The sequence below is a fragment of the Balaenoptera borealis genome (assembly GCF_965194805.1).
Source record: "Balaenoptera borealis genome assembly, chromosome: 1".
Lineage (NCBI taxonomy): Eukaryota > Metazoa > Chordata > Mammalia > Artiodactyla > Balaenopteridae > Balaenoptera > Balaenoptera borealis.
The window spans coordinates 178,204,127-178,231,492 of NC_138860.1; the positions used below are offsets into that span (position 1 = coordinate 178,204,127).

Here is a 27,366-nt window from a genome sequence, read left to right on the forward strand (position 1 = left end):
GTCTCAACAAATGACTCAATTTCGTTCCTTTTTATGGCTGAGTAATATTCCATTGTATATATGTACAACAACTTCTTTATCCATTCGTCTGTCGATGGGCATTTAGGTTGCTTCCATGACCTGGCTATTGTAAATAGTGCTGCAATGAACATTGGGGTGCATGTGTCTTTTTGAATTATGGTTTTCTCTGGGTATATGCCCAGTAGTGGGATAGCTGGATCACATGGTAAATCTATTTTTAGTTTTTTAAGGAACCTCCATACTGTTCTCCATAGTGGCTGTATCAAATTACACTCCCACCAACAGTGCAAGAGGGTTCCCTTTTCTCCACACCCTCTCCAGCATTTGTTGTTTGTAGATTTTCTGATGTTGCCCATTCTAACTAGTGTGAGGTGATACCTCATTGTAGTTTTGATTTGCATTTCTCTAATAATTAGTGATGTTGAGCAGCTTTTCATGTGCTTCTTGGCCATCTGTATGTCTTCTTTGGAGAAATGTCTATTTAGGTCTTCTGTCCATTTTTGGATTGGGCTGTTTGTTTCTTTAATATTGAGCTGCATGAGCTGTTTATATATTTTGGAGATTAATCCTTTTTCCGTTGATTCATTTGCAAATATTTTCTCCCATTCTCAGGGTTGTCTTTTTTTCTTGTTTATGGTTTCCTTTGCTGTGCAAAAGCTTTGAAGTTTCATTAGGTCCCATTTGTTTATTTTTGTTTTTATTTCCATTACTCTAGGAGGTAGGTCAAAAAAGATCTTGCTGTGATTTATGTCAAAGAGTGTTCTTCCTATGTTTTCCTCTAAGAGTTTTATAGTGTCTGGTCTTACATTTAGGTCTTTACTCCATTTTGAGTTTATTTTTGTGTATGGTGTTAGGGAGTGTTCTAATTTCATTCTTTTACATGTAGCTGTCCAGTTTTCCAGCACCACTTACTGAAGAGACTGTCTTTTCTCCATTGTATATCTTTGCCTCCTTTGTCATAGATTAGTTGACCATAGGTGCATGGGTTTATCTCTGGGCTTTCTATCTTGTTCCATTGATCTATGTTTCTGTTTTTGTGCCAGTACCATATTGTCTTGATTACTGTAGCTTTGTAGTATAGTCTGAAGTCAGGAAGTCTGATTCCTCCAGCTCCATTTTTTTCCCTCAAGTCTGCTTTGGCTATTCAGGGTCTTTTGTGTCTCCATACAAATTTTAAGATGATTTCTTCTAGTTCTGTAAAAAATGCCATTGGTAATTTGATAGGGATTGCATTGACTCTGTAGATTGCTTTGGGTAGTATAGTCATTTTCACAATATTGATTCTTCCAATCCAAGAACATGGTATATCTCTCCATCTGTTGGTATCATCATTAATTTCTTTCATCAGTGTCTTATAGTTTTCTGCATACAGGTCTTTTGTCTCCCTGGGTAGGTTTATTCCTAGGTATTTCATTCTTTTTGTTGCAATGGTAAATGGGAGTGTTTCCTTAATTTCTCTTTCAGATTTTTCATCATTAGTGTATAGGAATGCAAGAGATTTCTGTGCATTAATTTTGTGTCCTGCAACTTTACCAAATTCTTTGATTAGCTCTAGTAGTTTTCTGGTGGCATTTTTAGGATTCTCTATGTATAGTATCATGTCATCTGCAAACAGTGACAGTTTTACTTCTTCTTTTCCAATTTGTGTTCCTTTTATTTCTTTTTCTTCTCTGATTGCCATGGCTAGGACTTCCAAAACTATGTTGAATAATAGTGGTGAGAGTGGACATCCTTGTCTTCTTCCTGATCTTAGAGGAAATGCTTTCAGTTTTTCACCATTGAGAATGATGTTTGCCGTGGGTCTGTCACATATGGCCTTTATTATGTTGAGGTAGGTTCCCTCTATGCCCACTTTCTGGAGAGTTTTTATCATAAATGGGTGTTGAATTTTGTCAAAAGCCTTTTCTGCATCTATTGAGATGATCATATGGTTTTTATTCTTCAATTTGTTAATATGGTGTATCACATTGATTGATTTGCGTATATTGAAGAACCCTTGCATCCCTGGGATAAATCTCACTTGATCGTGGTGTATGATCCTTTTAATGTGTTGTTGGATTCTGTTTGCTAGTATTTTGTTGAGGATTTTTGCATCTCTATTCATCAGTGATATTGGTCTGTAATTTTCTTTCTTTGTAGTATCTTTGTCTGGTTTTGGTATCAGGGTGATGGTGGCCTCATAGAATGAGTTTGGGAGTGTTCCTTCCTCTGCAATTTTTTGGAAGAGTTTGAGAAGGATGGATGTTAGCTCTTCTCTAAATACTTGATAAAATTCACCTGTGAAGCCATCTGGTCCTGGCCTTTTGTTTGTTGGAAGATTTTTAATCACAGTTTCAAGTTCATTACTTGTGATTGGCCTGTTCATATTTTCTGTTTCTTCCTGGTTCAGTCTTGGAAGGTTATACCTTTCTAAGAATTTGTCCATTTCTTGCAGGTTGTCCATTTTATGGGCATAGAGTTGCTTGTAGTAGTTTCTTAGGATGCTTTGTGTTTCTGCGGTGTCTGTTGTAACTTCTCCTTTTTCATTTCTAATTTTATTGATTTGAGTCCTCTCCCTCTTTTTCTTGATGAGTCTGGCTAATGGCTTATCAATTTTGTTTATCTTCTCAAAGAACCAGCTTTTAGTTTTATTGATCTTTGCTATTGTTTTGTTTGTTTCTATTTCATTTATTTCTGCTCTGATCTTTATGATTTCTTTCCTTCTGCTAACTTAGGGTTTTGTTTGTTCTTCTTTCTCTAGTTGCTTTAGGTGTAATGTTAGATTGTTTATTTGAGATTTTTCTTATTTCTTGAGGTAGACATGTATAGCTATAAACTTCCCTCTTAGAACTGCTTTTGCTGCATCCCAAAGGTTTTGCATCATCGTGTTTTCATTGTCATTTGTCTCTAGGTATTTTTTGATTTCCTTTTTGATTTCTTTAGTGATCTCTTGGTTATTTAGTAATGTATTGTTTAGCCTCCATGTGTTTGTGTTTTTTACGTTTTTTTCCCTGTAATTGATTTCTGATCTCATAGTGTTGTGGTCCGAAGAGATGCTTGATATGATTTCAATTTTCTTAAATTTACTGAGGCTTGATTTGTGACATTCTCCAGATGTGATAGATGTGATCTATCCTGGAGAATGTTCCATGCGCACTTGAGAAGAAAGTGTAATCTGCTGTTTTTGGATGGAATGTCCTACAAATATCAATTAAATCTATTTGGTCTATTGTGTCATTTAAAGCTTGTGTTTCCTTATTAATTTTCTGTCTGGATGATCTGTCCATTGGTGTAAGTGAGGTGTTAAAGTCCCCCACTATTATTGTGTTACTGTCGATTTCCTCTTTTATAGCTGTTAGCAGTTGCCTTATGTATTGAGCTGCTCCTATGTTGGGTGCATATATATTTATAATTGTTATATCTTCTTCTTGGATTGATCCCTTGATCATTATGTAGTGTCCTTTGTTGTCTCTTGTAACATTCTTTATTTTAAAGTCTATTTTATCGGATATGAGTATTGCTGCTCCAGCTTTCTTTTGATTTCCATTTGCATGGAATATCTTTTTCCATCCCCTCACTTTCAGTCTGTATGTGTCCCTAGGCCTGAAGTGGGTCTCTTGTAGACAGCATATATATGGGTCTTGTTTTTGTATCCATTCAGCAAGCCTGTGTCTTTTGGTTGGAGCATTTAATCCATTCACATGTAAGGTAATTATCGATATGTATGTTCCTATGACCATCTTCTTAATTGTTTTGGGTTTGTTTTTGTAGGTCCTTTTCTTCTCTTGTGTTTCCCACTTAGAGAAGTTCCTTTAACATTTGTTGTAGAGCTGGTTTGGTGGTGCTGAATTCTCTTAGCTTTTGCTTGTCTGTAAAGCTTTTGATTTCTCCATCAAATCTAAATGAGATCCTTGCTGGGTAGAGTAATCTTGGTCGTAAGTTCTTCCCTTTCATCACTTTAAGTATATCATGCCACTCCCTTCTGGGTTGTAGAGTTTCTGCTGAGAAATCTGTTGTTAACCTTATGGGAGTTCCCTTGTATGTTATTTGTCGTTTTTCCCTTGCTGCTTGCAATAATTTTTCTTTATCTTTAATTTTTGCCAGTTTGATTACTATGTGTCTCGGCGTGTTTCTCCTTGGGTTTATCACGTATGGGACTCTCTGCAATTCCTGGACTTGGGTGGCTATTTCCTTTCCCATGTTAGGGAAGTTTTTGACTATAATCTCTTCAAATATTTTCTCGGGTCCTTTCTCTCTCTCTTCTCCTTCTGGGACCCCTATAATGCGAATGTCGTTGCGTTTTATGTTGTTCCAGCGGTCTCTTAGGCTGTCTTCATTTCTTTTCATTCTTTTTTCTTTAGTCTGTTCTGCAGCAGTGAATTCCACCATTCTGTCTTCCAAGTCACTTATCCGTTCTTCTGCCTCAGTTATTCTGCTATTGATTCCTTCTAGTGTAGTTTTCATTTCAGTTATTGCATTGTTCACCTCTGTTTGTTTGTTCTTTAATTCTTCTGGGTCTTTGTTAAACATTTCTTGCATCTTATAGATCTTTGCCTCCATTCTTTTTCCGAGGTCCTGGATCATCTTCACTATCATTATTCTCAATTCTTTTTCTGGAAGGTTGCCTATCTCCACTTCATTTAGTTGTTTTCCTGGGGTTTTATCTTGTTCCTTCATCTGGTATATAGCCCTCTGCCTTTTCATCTTGTCTGTCTTTCTGTGAATGTGGTTTTTGTTCCACAGGCTGCAGGATTGTAGTTCTTGCTTCTGCTGCCTGCCCTCTGGTGGATGAGGCTATCTAACAGTGATGGCTATTCTGACCAAGTTCTCTCCATTATTAATTTCAGAAACAGAAGAATAATTATACTGACTTCGAGATGTCATTAATTAGCTAAGTGTTCTTTAGTGAATAGATAAAGCAAATACAGTGCAGGATTAATAGACTTCTTTTTCAGGGCCAATACAACCTCCTTTTTCTTGACACTTTTTCTTCTTAATACAGAACATCTTTGCTTCATTCCCTCTCTTTTTTGTGTTTTTATTCTTCTTCTCTGCACAGGTAAACCCCATGTTGACCTGTTGCTCCTGCTACCCGTTATTCTATTTCTTCCCTTTTGTCAAAACAACAGTTTTATTGTTGCCTCCACTTCCAGAAAACTCATTCACCCTGACTTTTGTTCCTACCACTGTATTTATAACAACATTATGAATGACCACCAGTGACCTTATTTTTCCTGTATCATAAGATTTAATCTTTTCCTTGAAATATTTCTAGGAAATCATTGCTAATGACGTGTCTAGACTACTTCCACATACATACACTGCTGTTGTGGTTCTACTGCTTGGGTTCCCTGCTTCATCTTTCTTCTCTTGATACAGTATTCCCACTGCTGCTGCCTGACTCATCTACCTGAGAGGCTGATTTTTGTCTCTTCACTCTAGCTTTTAATCTATCATTTAATTCCTATCATTTTCTCTCCCAACTAGTGCACACTAGTCCTCTGATCTGTTTTGGTTTTTTTTAAATATTTATTTACTTATTATTTATTTGGTTGTGCTGGGTCTTAGTTGTGGCAGTTGGGCTCCTTAGTTGTGGCATGCAAACTCTTAGTTGCAGCATGCATGTGGGATCTAGTTCCCTGACCAGGGATCGAACCTGGGGCCCCTGCATTAGGAGCACAGAGTCTTAACCACTGCACCACCAGGGGAAGTCCCTAGTCCTCTGATCTTTCCTTGTTGTTTTCTGTTCCTGAAATAGAAGAGCCTCAATAACAATTCCTTCCTAAAATATTTTCCCCTTCCTAAAATGTCTTTTCCCCCTCTTTTTCATTTAGCCAGCTTTTTCTGCCCTTCATAATCTGGCCCTATTCTCATTTCCTTCTAAAGGTATTTCCTGACTAACCCATTGCCTCTGACCTCTCTTGTACCTAAATGACTCACTTCTCTGGCTTCTAATCAAGTTCATGCTTTGTTGTATCATTTCTCTTGTAACTTTCTTGTCTTTGCAGCTCAATTTTAATGGTTTTGATTACTGTGCCTTATGCTTCATTTGTACTTAATACAGAATTTGGGGAGCATCAAATAGATACTCAGTTATAATGAATAAATGATTTTCAGTCAATTTTTTGTTGTTTTTTGATGCTGGAGGTTTCCTTTTTTTTTTAATTGAGGTATAAATTGACATACAACATTATATTAGTTTCAGGTGTACAACATAATGATTCAATATTTGTATAAATATTGCAAAATGATCACCACAATTAGTCTAATTAACATGCATCATCATGCAGAATTACAAAATTTTTTTTCTTGTGATAAGAACTTTTCAAATATGCAACACTCTTATTTTTTTCTTGTTTTTTAAATTTTTATTGCAGTATAGGTGATTTACAACGTTGTGTTAGTTTCAGGTATACAGCAAAGTGAATCGGTTATATGTATACGTATATCCACTCTTTTTTAGATTCTTTTTCCATATAGGTCATTACAGAGTATTAAGTAGAGTTCCCTGTGCTGTACAGTAGGTCCTTATTAGTTATCTGTTTTATATATAATACTGTGTATATGTTAATCCCAATCTCCAAATTTATTCCTCCCTCCCCTTCCCCCCTGATAACCATAAATTTGTTTTCTATATCTGTGACTCTGTTTCTGGTTTGTAAATAAGTTCATTTGTACCTTTTTTTTTTTTTAGATTCCACATATAAGCCATATCATAGGATATTTGCAACACAGTATTTTTTTTTTTAATAAATTTATTTATTTATTTATTTATTTTTGGCTGCAATGGGTCTTCACTGCTGTGTGAGAGCTTTCTCTGGTTGCAGCAAACGGTGGCTGCTCTTCATTGCGGTGCACAGGCTTCTCATTGTGGTGGCTTCTCTTGTTGCAGAGTGTGGGCTCTAGGCCTGCAGGCTTCAGTAGTTGTGGCACGTGGGCTCAGTAGTTGTGGCGCACAGGCATAGCTGCTTCGTGGCATGTGGGATCTTCCTGGACCAGGGATCGACCTCACGTCCCCTGCATTGGCAGGTGGATTCTTTTTTTTTTTTTTAATTTATTTATTATTTATTTTTGGCTGTGTTGGGTCTTCGTTTCTGTGCGAGGGCTTTCTCTAGTTGCGGCAAGCGGGGGCCACTCTTCATCGCGATGCGAAGGCCTCTCACTATCGTGGCCTCTCTTGCTGCGGAGCGCAGGCTCAGTAATTGTGGCTCACAGGCCTAGTTGCTCCGCGGCATGTGGGATCCTCCCAGACCAGGGCTTGAACCCGTGTCCCCTGCATTGGCAGGCAGATTCTCAACCACTGCACCACCAGGGAAGCCCTGGCAGGTGGATTCTTAGGCACTTTGTCACCAGGGAAGTCCCGCAACAGAGTATTATGAACTGTAGTCACTTGCTGTATGTTACTTCAATAAATGACCTTTTTATTATCCTGTTTTTATAAGCTTAAATTATCTTCTGATATATTTGAGGATCTGAAGGCTGGGTTTTGTTTTTATTTTATTTTGTTTTTATGTAAAGCACAGATTAAAGTTTTAGACCTAAATGATACTGTCTCAGTTGATACAGGCAATTTAGAGAAGTGCAATGACTCCCCCGTCTCTAATAAACTTGAAAAAATTTTTTTTCTTTATACAAGGATACTGACTCATTGCTTAAAAAGTTGATAGTATAATTTTTTTTTAATTTATTTACTATCTTCTGCCTAGAGAAAACTGTTGACCTAGGGGTACATATTCTAAAAATCCTAGTATTCAGATATAAATTATATAGGGATCAAACAAAACATTTTATAGGCCTTTTCAGGTTATTATATCATGATTTCATAGATTTTTACAACTTCATATTTTTCCTGAGGCGTAATTTACATTTAGTAAAATTTATTTTTTTTGTGTATAATTTTATAATTGTCAACACACACACTCAGTCATATAACTACCACCACAATCAAGATACAGAATATTTCCATCAGCCCCCTGAAATTTTCATGTACTACTTTGTATTCATCCTCTCCCACCCATGCCCACCTCTGGCAGTCAGCCATGTGTTTGTCCCTATAATGTTGCCTTTTCCAGAATGTCATTTAAATGGAATCATTCTGAATAAAGCTTCTGTTACTCAGCATATACATTTGATATTCATCCATAATATTATGTGTATTATTAGGTTATTCTTTTTTATTACTGGATCCATTCACAGGGTAAACAGTTTCCAGGTTTTAGCAGTTATGAATAAAATTGCTATGAACATTCACATATAGGATTTGTGTGAACATATGTTTTTGTTTCTTTGGGGTAGATTCCTAGCTATGGGATCAGTGAGTTGTATGCTAAACATAGGTTTAAGTTTATTAGAAAATACCAAACTGTTTTCCAGGATGTTACTGGCAAGGCACGAGAGTTTCAATAATTCAGTCTTCACCAGCACTTACTATTTTCTGCTCTGTAAATTTTAACCATTCTGATGGATGTGTGATAATATCTCATTGTAGTTTTAATTTGCATTTCTCAAGTGACCAATATGTTGAATAAGCACATCTTTTCATGTGCTTCTTTGCCATTTGTGTATCTTCTTTGGTAAAATTTTGTTTATATCTTTTGGCCTGTTTCATTGGTTGTTGTGCTGTCTTATCATTGAGTTTTGAGAGGTTTTTTTTTTTTACTCTGGATATAAATCCTTTATCAAATGTGTATTTTGCAAAAATTTTCTCCCAGTCTGTGGTTTGTCTTTTCATTCTCTTAATAGTGTCTTTTGCCAAGTAGAAGTTTTTAACTTCGATGATGCTCAATTTATCAGTGTTTTCATTCATACATTGTGCTTTTGCTGTCTTACCTAAAAAATCTTTGCATACAAGAATAGAAAGCTTTGTCCTGTGTTCTGTTCTAGAAGTTTTTAGTTTTGGGTTTCACATTTTGGTCTGTGATCCAGTTTTAGTTAATTTTTATGTTATATGCAAGGTGTGAATCAAGATTCTTTTTTTTTTTTTTTTTTGCTTATGGATATTCAGTTGTTCCAGCACCATTTGTTGAAAAGACTATCCCTTCTCCATTGAATTTCCTTTGTACCTTTGCTGAAAATCAATTCATCACATATGTATGAATCTGTTTCTAGACTTTTCATTCTGTTCCAGTGATCTGTGTGTCTGTCCTCTGGCCAGTATCACACTGTCTATGTATAGTAGCTTCATGTATATAGTAAATGTTGAAATTAGGTTGTAGGAGTCTTCCACATTTTGTTATTTTTCAAAATTGTTAAGCTATTCTAGTTTTTCGTTTTTCCATTTAAATTGTAAAATCAGCTTCTTGACATCTACTCCCCCGCCCCCCCCCCCAAAAACAAACCCTGCTAGGATTTTTATTTCGGTTGTGTTAAATCTGTAGGTCTCTTCGGAGAAAACTGGCAACTTAACAATAATGAGTCTTGTAATACATGGACATGATATAGATCTCTATTTATTTTGGTCCTCCTTGATTTCTTTCATCAGTGACTTGTACGTTTCATCACACAACTCCTATGAATATTTTGATAATTCTTATCTAAGTACTTCATGGTTTTGGTGCTGTTGTAGATTGTACTTTTAAAAAATGTAATTTCTAGTTGTTTGTTGCTAATACATAAAAATAAAATTGAGTTTTATATATTGACTTGTGTTCTACAAACCTACTAGACTCACTTATTAATTCTAGTGTCTCTTTTTATAGATTCCTTATGATTTTCTGTGGAGACAATCTTATCATTTGTGAATAGGGAGTTTTATCTCTTCCTTTACGATCTGTATGGGCTGTAGTTCTTTTTCTTTGCATTATTCCACTGAATAGGACCTCCAGTAAGATTTTGAATAGGAATGGTGGGAACAGACATTTTTGCCTTGTTCCCAATCTTAGGGGGAAAGCATTCATTCTTTCACCATTAAGTAGGATTATCCATGGCCTTTTTCTAGTTAAGGAAGTTCACTTCTATTTCTGATTTGATGAGGGTTTCTATAACATTGTTTTAAAAGACTCCTGCCTACTATTTTATACCATAATTTGTGTTATACCATAATGTAGACAAATTTGCTGTAAAGGGTTATTGATGGAAGTTATGATGGCTAAAACCTTTTTTTTTTTTTTTTTAATAATGAAGCTGCTTTTCTTTTTTTTTCTTTTTTTTTTAATTTAGGGAAGCCTCTTTTATTTATTTATTTTTATTTTTATTTTTGGCTGTGTTGGGTCTTCGTTTCTGTGCGAGGGCTTCCTCTAGTTGCAGCAAGCGGGGGCCACTCCTCATCGCGGTGCGCGGGCCTCTTCACTATTGCGGCCTCTGTTGTTGCGGAGCACAGGCTCCAGATGCGCAGGCTCAGTAATTGTGGCTCATGGGCCTAGTTGCTCCGCGGCATGTGGGATCCTCCCAGACCAGGGCTCGAACCCGTGTACCCTGCATTAGCAGGCAGATTCTCAACCACTGCGCCACCAGGGAAGCCCCCTAAAACCTTTTTTTAACCTATCCTTAAATATGAATAAATTTCTAAAAGTATAATTGCTGGTTTAAAGGGCACTTCACAGTTTTAAGAGTTTCAGTACACATTGCCAAATTGCCCTTGGAAATGTACCAAATTATAGTCCCACCAGTGAAGGGAAAACATACCTAGTTCCTTGAATTCTCATCCGTAGTGAAAAAGAGGTGGTGTAAATTTTTACTAGATGTTAAAATAGATGGATGTAATTATTTCTATGACTAGTTCACAATCTTTGTTAATAATTTAGGAAATCGCACTTATAAATTATAAACAAAATATTAATCCTTATAGAAAGCATCATATTGTCACAGTTAATATAATGGTCTTTTCTTTTTTGTGGTCCTTCTAGGAACTTTTTAGAAAAGTTCGAAGTATCTTAAATAAATTGACACCACAGATGTTCAACCAACTGATGAAGCAAGTGTCAGGACTTACTGTTGACACAGAGGAGCGGCTGAAAGGAGTCATTGACCTGGTCTTTGAGAAGGCTATTGACGAACCCAGTTTCTCTGTGGCTTACGCAAACATGTGTCGATGTCTAGTAACGGTAAGAAGAGAGGAAGGAGTAAAACCAGAAATCTCCAAGAGGTATATTCTCCCCTCACTACACATTCTTCCCAGAGTGTTAATGGGGCAGAGTAAAGGGGAGAATATATTTTTAGTACTTTATATACTATCCTCATTGTATAAAAATAATCTTGCTTTTTAAAAATACCTACTCATCTCTGGAGGGAATATGGAGATAGAGACTGAAATAGGCATGATATGGTCCCATGCAATGTGAGGAAGATCAAGTAAGGTTTAAATTTGTACTGTGAAATTTTTGTCACGGACAACCAATTTTTCCTGGGGTGTCATCTTATAGAAATAAAGCAAATGCTTACATCTACATTTAGATTCAAAATTGAAAAACATTTTGATTCTAAGTCTAGCCTTGGTAAAAGTGATAGGGTAGTTGTGGTCATAAAGGTTTCAAACTGATGATACTGTCTTAGAAACTATTAGATTTCTTTCTCTTTACATTGTCCACAGCCTGTCAAATCTAGGGCAAGAAAGAATGGGAGACCAAAGAGCTTCTGGTTAGTGTTCATTGTCCTCTAATCTGCAGTCATAAAACTGCCATGTACCATCTGTGTTTTCTCTGCCTGTTACTGTTACCAAGGTACTTGTATCAGAAATGTGTGTCCTTTAACATTTGCATTCTTTCTTAATTATCACAACTTATTGTCATTTTGCCTCACTATGAAAATTCAGAATTCCATCATTTTATACCAGTATTTTTGAGTACCTGTGTCAAAGGTAGGTATGTCTGTTGGGACTTGGAAAAGGTACATTTTCTGTCTTTAAGGGACTAAAAATCCATATTGGAAAAAAACAACATTAGCAAGAAAAAAATCACTTATAAGGTATTTTGTGATATTGCAGTGTGTTGATGTCTGAATGGATGGTTTAGCCTGAAAAATCAAGTTGAAGGAAAAAGAAATCACTATATGCGTGGGAGAATGACAAACTTTTCTGAAGCAAGTAGAGTTTGAGTTCAGCCTGGATGGAAGGGGGTGAGGGGGTACAAGTATAGAGAAGGAAGAACGTATTCCATGCAGGCTCAAGTCTAAGGCAACAAGCATGGCATAATGATTCCAACCACTGACTTCAGAGTATCATAGTTCTAGGTTTAAAATTTTAAGTTTAAAATTTAAATTTGAATTCCAACTCTGCCATTTGCTGACTTTATAACCTCAGAATAGTTACATAACTTCTTTAAGCCTCATTTTTTAATACATAAAATAAGATTAATTCATACAATTTAAGGTTATTATATTGATAAAATTAATTAAAATAAATGAGATTGCATATGTAACGTCCTAGCTCAGTATCTGGCGTGTCGTAAGCCCTAAATGATTCAAAACTAAATTGGTGGTGGAAAAGATTGTGAAGATCTTAAAATGCTAGATATAGAATGAGGATGATTATAATAGCAGAAACCGTCTATTTAGCACCTACTAGGCTGTGCTATGGGTAGGTGGTTTACATTTGTCATTTTAACAGTTTTTATAACCCTGAAAGGTCAGTATTATTAGCCGCACTTTATTGAATAAGAAACTGAGGCTTAAAAAAGGGTAAATAACTTGCCCAAGGTCACATACCTAGTAAGTGGCAGTGCTAGAGCTCAAATCTAGGATTATTTAACTCCATCACTTGCCATATTGCCTTCTAACATACCACAGTTTTCTGAAAGCAAACTGATTCTTCAGCTCATGCCTCTCATTTTCATTGTGACAGCCATGACATCATGTAGTCAGAAATTAGAACTAGGACTAGATCCCAGATCTTCTGGTTCATACTTCTGTGCTCTTTACCAGTTTTTGAATTTAATGCTACAAACAATGAAGGGTTGTTAATTTTTTTTAAGAGAAGAATACTCTTGCTGATAATAACCCTTGAAAAGGCCTGGGCATAATACAAGTTAGTTTGGAATGGGAAGAATTCACAGATAAGCCAACCATTTATGGGACTTTTGTTATGATATACCCTCTTATAATAAGATTTTTTAAACTATTGGATTTTTTTAGATTACAAAACAACCACCTATTGGAATAAGTCAAACAAAATAGGGATAAACACAGAGAAAGGTAATACTCCTCACTTGCAGCCCCAGCCAGTTAAGCTTCCTTTCTTTCCAAGGCGATCAACGTGAACGATTTGGTTGTACCCTTCCACAATTTTCTTTATATTCATAAAATCATATAAAAATATATGCATAAGTGTAAAGAGGATATTTAAAATTTTCGCTTTAATTGAATTATATCATGGTTTTACATTTTGCTTTTTTTTCCACTTAGTATGTTTTGGGCATCCCGCTAGGTCATTACAGATAGATTTTACTCATACTTTTTTAGTAGTTGCATATTTCGCATTACACACACACTCACACACACACACACACACACATAAAATTTTTCCATTCATTTTCCTCTCTTCTGCCCCCCGCCCCCACCCCATGTTGTTTCTAGTTTTTGTTTTGAAGGTGTTTTTGTAACCGGAAGCAGCACTGCAATAAACAACTAAGTATATATATATTTTTTTAATTTATTTATTTTTACAAGAGATAAATAGACTGACACCAAGCATTGTACATGGATGACCACAACAAAAGCAACAATGATTGCAATTACCAAACATGAAACACACTCATACTATGAAATAATATTGATATTCAGTCCAGTAATCCTCCACTGTAACAGCTCCTTTACTTTGCAGTGAAAATTGATTTGTATATTCTTTGCCTCTGAGTCCTTGTGGAATTTTTTTTTTTTTAATTCAGACAGAAAGTCACAAAAATTATACTCATCCTCATCAGTTCACTCAGTCCCATGTAATTAATTTTTTTTTATCTTGATCTTTTGTTAGCACTTTTATGAGTTCATCAGTTTTTCATTAGAGTTCTGAAAATGCTTATTCATTCAGTTCAGCAGTACAGTCAGTTAACAGAAACCTGTACTTGTCAGAGTCTTTTCCATGAATTTCTTGAAGATGAAAGCCTTTTATAGGAACATATTTGCAAAAGCATCAGAGTACACCGAGAACTGTCTGTAAATGACAAAAGACTTAAAAATGACCACTGTTAAAGATTTGATGAAAGTTCATAATAATGCAGTTGACAAGAAAATTAGTTATTTCTGAGATATACATTTTAAAGTAATAACTAGGATTATTACTTACAACATTATACCAGAACATATAAGATTTTTAGAAATTTCATGTAATGTCTGAAACATTTATATTAACATATTTCCATACATCTTTCCATACAAATACAAATATAAGATTTTTAGAAATTTCATATAATGTCTGAAACATTTATATTAACATATTTCCATACATATTTCCATACACATACTAATATAAGATTTTTAGAAATTTCATGTAATGTCTGAAACATTTATATTAACATATTTCCATACAAATAACCCAATGAAAGTTTAGTATTAGTTGTTTTGTTTGTTTGTTTGTTTATACTGCAGGTTCTTATTAGGCATCAATTTTATACACATCAGTGTATACATGTCAATCCCAATAGCCCAATTCAGCACACCACCATCCCCACCCCACCCCACCGCGGTTTTCCCTTTTGGTGTCCATACGTTTGTTCTCTACATCTGTGTTTCAACTTCTGCCCTGCAAACCGGTTCATCTGTACCATTTTTCTAGGTTCCACATACATGCATTAATATACGATATTTGTTTTTCTCTTTCTGACTTACTTCACTCTGTATGACAGTCTCTAGATCCATCCACTTCTCAACAAATGACTCAATTTCGTTCCTTTTTATGGCTGAGTAATATTCCATTGTACATATGTGCCACATTTTCTTTATCTGTTCATCTGTCAATGGGCATTTAGGTTGCTTCCATGACCTGGCTATTGTAAATAGTGCTGCAATGAACATTCGGGTGCATGTGTCTTTTTGAATTACGGTTTTCTCTGGGTATATGCCCAGTAGTGGGATTGCTGGGTCATATGGTAATTCTATTTTTAGTTTTTTAAGGAACCTCCATATTGTTCTCCATAGTGGCTGTATCAATTTACATTCCCACCAACAGTGCAAGAGGGTAGTATATTTATTCTTACATGCTGGAGCTTTTACTTCTTTAGCGTAAGTTCCCCCAAAGTTATATCATATACCAAAGGATATATATGTTTTTACACTTTTTTTATTGTAGTATAACAGAAATACATGCAGTTTGGGAAAAGAAAAATTGCTTATTTGTAGTTTTTGTTAAATTAATGATGTAAATACTCTCTTAATGGTTAATTTTAAGCTACCAACAGTTTGACACTTGACTCACAAATTACTGTTTAACAATTGGCCCTCATGAACTAGGGTGAACCAGCTTTAGCACACCACTACAACATGTATACAGAAAAATGTACAAATCATTAGTTTATAGCTCATTCTATATCAGCAAAGTGAACACATCTACCACCCTGTAGATAATAATCATACCTAAATATAATCATACCTTTCTTTCTTCCTTAAAGGTGACCACTGTCCTAACTTTTAACACCATAGCTAACTTACTTTTGAGATTTATTTTATTTTATTTAAGGGTGATTTATTTTACTTAAGGGTGGCAGCGGGAATAGTCATAGATTTCTAATACAAACCAAATACAAAAATCAAACAACCATAAGAATAATGAAAATCTAAATATGAAAAGCTAATCTTTTAGGAGAAAAATAAGGAGACTATCTTTATGAACTTTGAGTGGGGAAAAATTTCTTCGGCAAGAATCAAAATGAATATAAAGGAGAAAAATATCAAATTTGTTAAAATTTATAACCCTTGGTGCAGCAAATGATGCTGTAATAAAATAAAAAGATAAAGCCACAGCCTGGGAGAATCTATTTGGAATACATATAGCTACCAAAATATTAGAATCCAGAATTGAGGAGGGAAAAAAAGCAAATCAGTAAGAAAAAAAACCCAATTAAACAATGGACAATTCATAGAAATGAAAATCCATTGGCTCATAAACTTAAGAAAAGATACTCAGTGTTATTCATTATTAGGGAAATGACAAGATAAAATACGGTTCTATGCAAGTCACATCCATGAGAGTGAGAAAAAAGAAACCATTTTGAAGTGTCGAGAAAGAGAATATAATCACTTTGGAGAGTAATTGGATGACAACAGTGAAGATGTTCATATACTATACCCCAGTAATTTCACTTCTTGGTATATACCCCAAAGAAATTCCCAGTTGTGCACTAGGAATCATATATTAGAATGTTTATTTATGTATTGATTTTAATAGTGAACAATAGGAAACAACTGTAAAAAAGCTAAAGAAGACAATAAGAATACACCACAATTTATTTGGTCAGTGGATTTGAATAGTAATACATACACGCAGTAGTTAAAATTAATGATGTAGGAATTCCCTGGTGGTCCAGTGGTTAGGACTTGGCACTTTCACTGCTGTGGCCCGGGTTCAGTTCCTGGTTAGGGAACTAAGATCCTGCAAGCCACATGGAGCAGCCAAAAAAAGAAAAACAAAAATTAATGATGTAGGGACTTCCCTGGTGGCGCACTGGTTAAGAATCCACCTGCCAACACAGGGGACACGAGTTTGATCCCTGGTCCGGGAAGATCCCACATGCTGCAGAGCAACTAAGCCCGTGTGCCACAACTACTGAACCTGCGCTCTAGAGCCCTCAAGCCACAACTACTGAAGCCCACACACCTAGACCCCATGCTCCGCAACAAGAGAAGCCACCTCAATGAGAAGTCCACACACCACGACAAAGAGTAGCCCCTGCTCGCCGCAACTAGAGAAAGCCCGTGCAGCAACGAGGACCTAACGCAGCCGAAAATAAATGAAATAAATAAATTTTAAAAAAGTTAATGATGTAATGCCAAGTGTATCAGCATAGATCAACCTGAAAAACCTTATTGCCGAATTAATAGTATGACACCATCTAACAAGGTTTTTAATATGCAAAATAAAATTATTATTTATTAAATATATATAATAAAATTATACAAATCGGAAATGAACACTAAATTCAAGGTAGGAGAAAGAAGGAAGTAGGATTAAGGTAAACTGTTGTGGCTTCTGGTATTGGCAGGTTAGGTGATTCAGAGCACCTTTCTATGGATAACAATTAGAAAAGCTGGTCACAATATTTTAAAAAATCTTAAACGTATCAGAGAGCTAAAAGACAGTAAAGAATTTCTAAGATCCTAGAAAAGGTAGAAATCAGAAGAAAAGTGAAACATTTGGTAAAACCCCTAGAAGAGGCAATTAAAAGTCTTGAACAACTTCTTTTTCATAGACTTTCATTGGGTTACAGGCACAAAAGTTGGATGAAGGCCCACCAAAAGGAGTAGCAGAAGAGGCTCTAGTAAATCCTCCTATACTTTTGGTTGGGATCCCAAAGGACTGAATGCTTGGAACAAGGGTGAATCAGAAATTCACCCACTCTCGGGACTTCCCTGGTGGCGCAGTGGTTAAGAATCTGCCTGCCAATGCAGGGCATACGGGTTCGATCCCTGGTCTAGGAGGATCCCACATGCCATGGAGCAACTAAGCCTGTGCACCACAACTACTGAGCCTGCACTCTAGAGCCCGTGCGCCACAACTACTGAAGCCCGTGTGCCTAGAGCCTATGCTTCACAACAAGAGAAGCCACCACAATCAGAAGCCCACGCACTGCAATGTAGAGTAGCTCCCGCTCGCCGCAACTAGGGAAAGCCCTCACGCAGCAACAAAGACCCAACGCAGCCAAAAAATTTTAAAGAAAGAAAGAAAGAAATTCACCCACTCTCACAGGGACTGTAGTTCAACATAAAGTCATCTCAATCCTTGAATTTGGATTATGGTGATTTCAGTGTTAGTGCCCCCTAGGTACCTGCAATAAGCAATCAAAAATTCTTTTTAGAGACTGTCATACTAGTCTTCAAATTATTTCTATGAACAGTTTTTCAAATAAACTGTCCAGCACCCAATTAAAGATAATTAGACACACAAGGAAAAAAGACAGTATGAATGAGAACCAGCAACAAGCAAATGCCCTACATTGGGACCCAGATACTGGCTTTATCAGGCACAGACGATACATGAATATGCTTATGTTCAAGGTGTTAAAGATAGATTGAAAATTTCAATAGAGAATGAGAAAGTATAAAAAGGACCAAATAGAAAGTCCAAAACTGAATATTATAATAAAATTAAGAACTCAGTGGATAGATTTAATAGCATATGAGACACAGATGAAGAAAAGAATTATGAACTAGAAGATAAGTCTATAGAATCCAGGCTGAAGCACAGAGACCCCCGAAAAAGGAAAATTACAGGGAGGGTAAAAGATGGTAAAGTCAAAAGATTTCCTACAAACCCCAAGCATGATTTTTTTTTTTAAAGGGTGAAAATAAAGGAAAGCTTTTACAACTAGTCATAGTAAAGCTAATTACAAGAAGAAAAAGATAGTAAAGAGAACAATAATTTGCAAGTTTCTTAGAACACAAAAGTCACCATATACAAATGAAAAGATTGGTAAATCAGACTACATTAAAATTAGCATTTTTCATCAAAAGGTGTCACACTGTTAAGTGAAAATGCAAGCCACATGTTAGGAGAAGATAATTGCAACACAAAAATCCAATTAAGGACTTATATCAAAGTTTTTCTTAAAAAACTAATAGAAATCAATAAGAAAATAACTCAATTTTTGAAATAGACAAGAGACTTACACAAACACTTCATCAAAGAGGTTATCCAAATTACCAATAAATGTGAGAAAATTAATCAACTAGATAAAAAACCACATAGTAACACCAGATTGCTGAATTTACCAGATGTTTGCAAATATGTGAAGCAACCAGAACTCTCAAACACTGCCAGTGGGAATATAAATTGTAACAGCCACTTTGGAAAAGAGGTGAGCATTATCTACAAAAGCTGAAGTTATTTTTTCTGCTATAACCAGCATTTCCATTCTTAAGTATCAATATATACCCAGCTGATAAACATACATTTCTTATGTGCCAAGAAACATATACAAAAATGTTTGTGTCATTATTCATAATGGATCAAAACTTGAAACTGCCCATCAACAGTAAAATGGATAAATTGTTGCATGTTCATACTAGGACAGTCAACCCAAACTATAACTATGCGCGCATGGATCTAATAAGAAAAAGCTTTAGCAGAAGAAGCCAGACCCAAAAGAATATATACTATGGGATTTGTTTATTTAAAGTTCAAAAATGAAACAATGGTTTCATGGTGTTTGGGGATGCATATCTAGATGGTAAAACAAAGAAAAGCAAGAAAGTGTTTATTATAAAAGTATAGGGTAATGGGATTAACTGTGGAGGCTGGAAGGTGGTAGTGCTTTGAAAGGAGAATTTAAGTGAGGCTCTGGGAGGCTTTCAGTGTTCATTAAGCTAAACCTTAAAAGAAAAAAAAAAAAAAGAACAAGCAATAGAGTGAAAAATAAAAAAGTACTCTGGGCCCTTGAACTTTAATGTTTAGTTTCTTAAAAATAAAAGATCTAAAGTAAATATGGCGGGACTTCCATGGTGGCGCAGTGGTTAAGACTCCGCACTCCCAATGCAGGGGGCCTGGGTTTGATCCCTGGTCAGGGAACTAGATCCCACATCCATGCCTCAACTAAGGAGCCACAGGTAAGGAGCCTGCCTGCCGCAACTAAGACCCGTTGCAACCAAATAAATAAATATTTATAAATAAATAAATAAAATAAGTATGGCAAAATACTAAGTATTAGCAAAGTTTAGTGATGAATACATGAATGTGTGCTCTTTTATTTTAAGGGAAGAAATGGAGTTAAGCTGATTACTTTCAGATGGCATGTCTATGGGCCAGTGTTGTCCAAAGTTGAAATGGTAGTATATGTTTCACTAATGCCAGCTTAAGCAGATTTTTTTCCTTTAAGTTTCTGTTTCCTGTGCTGATGTTTCCTGTGAAATCAAACAAGAAGGATCTACTCTCTGCGAAGTTTTCCAAACCTTCTTGACCACAGGCAGTTTGGTTTGTTTTTTTTTTTTTTAAACATAATTATTAGTTTGATAAACAGTACCTCCCAATAGAATGAGAGAAATTGAAGACAATGAATTAAAAAATTAAGATATTACCCAGGGGAGGTGTTCTTTTTCTATCCATTATATTCATTAAGTTATTTAAGTAAATTCTTTGTCCTTATCAATATATTTTACTAAGACACAACCACAGGTCAAATTGCAAGGTCTTTGGCCTGATTCATAGTTGTAAGAAATGTATAGACCTATGCCACTTTCATGGATTATCCATGTTGGTCGTTTGAAGTAATGGAATCTAGTTATAGTTGCCCACATAATCATAATTATGGTCCTAAGTAGTAGTAGGGAGAGTAACAAGTAGTAGGAATCATAGCAATATTTTTTTGAGATGTGTGCTAAAATTGTTACATCTAACTCATTTAATCCTCACGACCATTTTATTATCCCTATGTTATGAAAGTTAGAAAATTGCCTAAGTAGGAATTTTATACATATAGAGGTTTCAAATGTTAAATGATAGAACCCTAGCACAAACAATGGCCTATATCAGTGGTTTTCAACTCTCAGAGGTGGTTTTGTTCTGACCTTGGGCAATGTATGGAGACATTTTTGGTTACGGCTACTGGCATATTAGTGGGTAAAGGCCCAGGATGCTACTAAACATCCTACAGTGCACAAGACAGCCCCCCTACAACAAAGAATTGTCCAACCCAAAATGTTAATGGTGTCGAGGTTGAAAACCTGGTCTAGATTGTTGAGATTTTAAGATTTAAGAGAATGCTTGTTTTCATTGTTCAGAGCTGGGTTGTTTTGTTTTGTTTTGTTTCGGCCACGCTGCACAGCTTGTGGGATTTAGTTCCCTGACCAGGGACTGAACGCCCACCCTCGGCAGTGAAAGTGCGGAGTCCTAACCACTGGACCACCAGGGAAGTCCCTCAGAGTAGTTTTTAAACCTTTTTTCTGCCTCTTTCTCGTTCACCTGGATCACACACCTCCATTTAAAACCTCCTTTGTTACTTTTTTTTTTTTTAATTTTATTTTATTTATTTATTTATGGCTGTGTTGGGTCTTCGTTTCTGTGCGAGGGCTTTCCCTAGTTGTGGCAAGCGGGGGCCACTCTTCATCGCGGTGCGTAGCCTCTCTTGTTGTGGAGCACAGGCTCCAGACGCGCAGGCTCAGTAATTGTGGCTCACGGGCCCAGCTGCTCCGTGGCATGTGGGATCTTCCCAGACCAGGGCTCGAACCCGTGTCCCCTGCATTGGCAGGCGGATTCTCAACCACTGCGCCACCAGGGAAGCCCCTCCTTTGTTACTTTGCAGTGATTATCTAGGGGAGGGCTTGAGAATACAATTATATTGTGTGTCAGTTTTCCATGACTTATTAAAGGGTAGGCTTTTAAGAAAGGAATTCTTTAGATTTACAGAGGAAATTGATATAATAGTTTTGGTTTTACCAAGTTACTCTGCATATGCCATATTTATTATGTACACAGACACACTTATTTAGACATATATGCAGCTGCCTGCCTCTACCAAGCTCTGCTGAGTGAAACTTCTGGCACATATGGCTTAAGGGCATCATAAGAGATAGTAACCCATGCCTCTGGAGTATGCTGCTGCTTCTCTAGTTCAACTAGGAATGACTGAAGAGACCTGCAAGACCTCCTTCACAAACTGCGGGGCATTTAACTAGAACTCAGTACTCCTCTTAGGAGTACTGAATCGAGCGGCCAGTGAAGAAGAGTAGACAAGAGAAATTGCTATCCTGTATCTAAATCTGTGCTTAAATAAAATTTTAAATTGGGTTATTAGTCATTTTAATTGAGATGCTTTTGTTTTAATCAAAATTTAAAGAAAACCCCCATCTCAGAACTCCATTAGAACATAAGTTCCTAAGGGCAGGGACTTTTTCTAGGTTTTTCCACTGCTAAATTCCTAGTGCCTAGAATGGTTCCTGGCGCATAATAGACCCTCAGACATACGTCTTGAGTGAGTGGGTAGATGCATGAATGAAAGAATAACTAACAACTTTTTATTGTATTACTTAAGACCGTACTTTTGTTACTTTTTATCTCTGCTGTGGCAGGCATGCATACCTCAGCTATAGAGAGTGGCACTAAGGGTATATTTTTGAGCATTCTGTGTCCTGTTATACCACATCCAGGACTTTTAATGTTGCCACTTTTTAAGTGCTTTAAAGCAAGATGTGAAAAGAAGGATAGGACTGATTATAGGAAGAGACACTAAGAGAACAAGGGAGACACAACTAAATCTCTTCAGAAATAAAGCCTGGAATTACAGACATGAAAAGTTGGCCTTAGGCAACAGCAAGTGGCTGGAGTCAACTGGAGGAGGAAGGATGTGCAACTTACCTGAGGAGAGATGAAAAATGTTTTGAAGAAAAGATTGATGAGAATTGACTTACCCTTTCATAACTTGACCACTCCCTTTTCAATCTTGTGGGTATCCCTAAGCACTGTATACCTCTTCACATGTATCTAATAGAGCTGCATTTTGATAGATGTGTTCATAATACATACAGATTATGTTAAGTTCATTTTTAGGTGGTGATTTACTATGGTCAGGATATAACCACTGATAAATGATAGTATGTCACCATAGACCTATGAGTTATAGTCAGACAATTGATTTATTGCTATTCACTTTGCATTTTAGAGTTAGTTTGGGGGTACCACTTGTTTATATTATACTAGTCATTCCAAATACTATACCTCAGACCAGAACATGCTTCGAGCAGAATAACTACTGGGCCATGAGTTACCACTAGCATCTTTATGTTCTGGGACAGCATTCAAAATCCTGAGCATGCTAAGCAAGGCCAGTACTTGTCCTTCTATTTTCTAGTTTCCTATTAGACTACTATAATTAACACACAGCTGATAGCCCTTGATGATTCTCAGGGAGTTTCATCCTTTTAAGGATAAGGAGTATCTACCCTCAACACTAACAAATATATTAGCAGTACAAATCCTATTGCTTGAAGAAAATGACTACCTGATGCTGACAGCATTCATATCCAAGATTGTGGACAGGTCTCATCACACTATGAGATGGACACTGTTAGTTTACAGTGTAATGTAATGTCACATGGTTAGTTTACTGTTGTGTGAAAATGAAAAGGTAGGTGCTCTCCAGCGAATCTAGCTTACCAAGCAGTCTTACTATAAAATATTCCCCCTTGACTCCCTCACTTCCTGAGAAATCATCTCCCAAACAACCCATTTGAAACACTTAGTATCTTAGTTTTGATCATGGACTACTGTTAGATGAAAATTATACTTGTTGGGATTTCCCTGGTGGCACAGTGGTTAAGAATCTGCCTGCCAATGCAGGGGACACAGGTTCGATCCCTGGTCCGGAAAGATCCCACATGCCGCGGAGCAGCCAAGCCCGTGAGCCACAACTACTGAGCCCGCATGCCACAACTACTGAAGCCCGTGCTCTGCAACAAGAGAAGCCACCACAATGTGAAGCCTGTGCACCACGACGAAGAGTAGCCCCCGCTCACCACAACTAGAGAAAGCCTGCACGCAGCAACGAAGACTCAACGCAGCCAAAAAATAAATTAAAAAAAAAAAACAAGAAAATTACAGTTGTTTAGAGAGATCTTTTTCTCTCTTGCATGTCACCTTTCATTTTTGCTATTATCCACAATCACACCTTCAAGCATCTACCTTGTCTACTGTTACAGACTGGATGTTTGTCTCCCTCTAAATTCATATGTTGAAGCCCTAACCCTCAGTGTGATGGTGTTAGGAGGCAGGGCCTTTGGGAGGTAATTAGCTTTAGATGAGGTCATAAGGGTGGGGCCCCATGATGGAATTAGTGCCTTTATAAGAAGACGAAGAGGCACTAGAACTTCTTTTTGGACACATGAGGATAGAGGAGAAGGCAGATGTCTGTAAACCAGGAAGAGGGTCCTTCTTCCCCAAGAACCAAATCTGCTGGCACCTTGATCTTGGACTTCCAGCCTCCAGAACTGTGAGAAATAAATGTCTGTCGTTTAAGCCACCAGTCTATGGTATTGGGTTGGTCAAAATTTTTCGCTCGGGTTTTTTTCCTTAAGATGTTCCAGAAAAACCAGAACGAACTTTTTGGCTGAACCAATATTTTGTTATAGCAGTCCTACCAGACTAAGACACCCACTCTTCATGTTCTGTTCTAACTAACCAATTTTACTGAGTCTCCTGACCAACATCCAGCTGACAACACATGCTGACTTAATAATGTCATAATCCTGTTGAACTTATCATCTCTTAAGAAGAAAAAAGTTACCATGCATCACAATTCTCAGAGGATATATCCTCCCTGGCCTATTTCCATATTTCCACAGCCCTGTTAACCATCCCCAGAGGACCTTAAGATCAAGTTCCAAAACAAGTCTTAAGGGGTTGTGTAGCTAGACATTCATTCATTTGGAGACAAATGTACTTGCAGATTTGTGGCCATTCTGCTGATTGTTTGATTTTAATACTTCCATGTGAATATATCTAAAAAGCTTATGCACAATCACATGTTCTTTATGTCCTATACATGTGAAATGTCCCATGACCATCATTTTGGGATAGCAGATATTCAATTCTCTTGCCTTTTGTGGTTCTCTCCCTAATTGCTTTGTGAGCTAACTAAAATACTTTCTTTGATATTTATGTTATTAGAATATAGATTTCTCTTAATTTTTACTTACAAACATGTCAAATACAGCTCCAAGTTTAAATATAGCTATATTAGTTTATTGTACTCTTAATTATGTTCTAGGCACTATTATTTGTTTTACTTAGACTATCTCATTTAATCCTTCAAACAATCCTAAGAGATAGATGTTATCCCCATATTAGAAAGAAACAGAAGTTTGGTGAAGCTAATTAATTTGGCCAAAGTCACATGGCAGAGCTGGGGTTATGCCTATCTCCAAAGCTCCTGTTTCAACAGCTACTTTATGATGTCCCTCAATCTGTAATCACTGGAATGCCTCCTTTTGCAGATGAAGGGACTAAGGCTTAATGAGGTAACTTGCTCACATTTACATACTGATTAGGTATAGAGCTGGGATCCAGATCCTGATTTTATGACTCAAGATTCCAGTGCTCTTTCACTTTCAGTGTTCACCATACCCCAGGTAAACTTTATTCTTTGTGACTTATAAAGTGTTTCCCCCAAACCTGTTTCACTGGATGCTTAAAGCTGCACTCTAGGTTAGACACAGGGATTGTGCCTCCCTTGTTTTTAGATGATGAAATGAACTTGGGTTAAAAGAATTGCCTTTGTTTAAAATCAGGTGAGCGAATCTTGATCTTTAACCCAACACTTTCAACATAGCCTTCCCTACATAAAAGGTGTAAAAGGCAAAGCTATTTATACATTTTGTGTAGGGAAATTCTCCTTTGCCTTATGCCATTTCTATTTGTTCCTATAAACCAACATATCACAAGTTGTATTTATTTAACCTTTCTGACTCATTTTAATTCTGGTCCCTCTCACCATAAGACAGTGGCTTGAATTTTCATATTATCCACATTTTTCTCATTTTCTACACAGTAAATCCATAATGCAGGAAACATCTCATTATGGCCCAGGTGATTTTTATCATATCACTCTATTATGTTCTTAGTGTTAATATAGATAATGGTGGTGAATATGCCAGGAAGTTGGATAGAAGCTTTTGACTGGTTTACTTGTGTTCCTATACAGGAGCAAATTGGATATAACTGCTGATTTTTAGAACCTTCAGTCTATTCTGGAAGCTTATGTCATGTTGGTGCTCTGTTATATATAACCTTGCTTGTAGATATGCTTCTTGTAGTGCATTGTTGTTGTATATTCTGGGTTGTATATAGTAAGAGTCTACTTTGGGCTTTTACTTTGAAAAAAAACCTTTGCTTTTGTGTAGTATTTCTTTTCTTTAAGGCTGATTAACACCTACTCTTGTGTGATCGTAGAATAGGCCTGACTTTGAAGTGACTTGTAGTCACTAGCATTTGAGTGGCCTGAATTTGGAGATAGGGACATGCTTTTCTATGGTTGTCTAAAAAGTATTTGATCATCTTCTCCTCTTTCTAAGTTAATGTTTCTTGCTGAAAAGAAAGTATAATGAAACACTTGACCCTAGGTTGGTAAGAACTGGACTTGTTGAATGGTCTTTCATATCCATTGGGAATATATTGGAGAGTGTGCCATCAGTTCTGGCACAAATATATTGTACTATAGTATCGTAGTCCTCAGTCCTCAAGTTTCTAGCCATTCAGCCTTGATCAGTAGTTGTCCAAGTCCATTCTGGTTGATAACTCTTTTGTGAGTATGAATACAACACGTCCCATTTTTTACCAATTTCTCCCACTAAATCTAGGGTGAAGACCATGCATTTCAGAACTTTGGGAGCCACTGTGATTCTAGAAAAACCATTTTGCCATGTGAAGCAATGACTGTTCAAAATGGTACTCAGGGGATTTTGTCTGTAAAATAGAATATTTTAGTCAATCACTGTACCGGTCCACTTTCTTTATATTCTAAATAAGAATGTCTCTGTGTTTGGTTACAAGTAACCTTGAAGGTGTGAGCTACTGCAGTTACTAGAAAGCAATTGTCATTGGATTTGAATGGAAATCTTGTAGGCATCTTGCCTCCAAGAGGCGCCTCCCCTCCACCCTGAGTCTTTCTGTATATCAAAAGAATGTTTCTAAGGTGGGCATTTATTAGACTGAACTTTTAGAGAATTAGTATTTTCTTTTGACACATAAGAAATAATAAACAGGGACTTCCCTAGTGGCGCAGTGGTTAAGATCTGCCTGCCAATGCAGGGCACACGGGTTCAAGCCCGGGTCCAGGAAGATCCCACATGGCACAGAGCAACTAAGCCCGTGCGCCACAACTATTGAGCCTGCGCCCTAGAGCCCTCGAGCCACAACTGCTGAGCCTGCGTGCCACAACTACTGTAGCCTGCGTGCCTAGAGCCTGAGCTCCGCAACAAAAGAAGCCACTGCAATGAGAAGCCCGCGCACGGTGACAAAGAGTAGCCCCCGCTCGCCGCAACTAGAGAAAGCCCACGTGCAGCAATGAAGACCCAATGCAGCCAAAAATAAATAAAGTAAATAAATTTATCAAAAAAAATAATAATAAACATACTATATTGATAGTCAAAGTAAATACTAGTATTACAGTGTTGTGACATTCCCCTTAGGAAAAGATATCTCAAAAATCCTCAAATGTGTCCCCGCACTTCTGCTTTTTTCTAGAATAAGGATCTCACCTCTAACAGTTTTCCTATGGCCATGAAATTCTCCCCTGCTTT

At 36.7% G+C, this 27,366-nt stretch overlaps 1 protein-coding gene and 1 long non-coding RNA gene across 25 annotated transcripts in view; one reads left to right on the plus strand and one right to left on the minus strand.

Moving 5' to 3' along the window:
* EIF4G3 (eukaryotic translation initiation factor 4 gamma 3) overlaps positions 1 to 27,366 on the plus strand; it is a 391,559-nt gene that overhangs the window by 309,847 nt on the left and 54,346 nt on the right. For all 24 annotated transcript variants that reach the window (XM_082372341.1, XM_082372360.1, XM_082372352.1 and 21 more), the window contains one exon: positions 10,845 to 11,042. In XM_082372341.1, coding sequence (XP_082228467.1) covers positions 10,845 to 11,042 — 198 coding nt within the window. The remainder of the gene's footprint in view (positions 1 to 10,844; positions 11,043 to 27,366) is intronic.
* Positions 13,760 to 14,598, minus strand: LOC309618757. The gene is made up of 2 exons (XR_014238615.1): positions 14,390 to 14,598; positions 13,760 to 14,295 (listed from the first exon to the last, which is right to left on the minus strand). It is a non-coding gene; the product is annotated as an uncharacterized lncRNA (long non-coding RNA).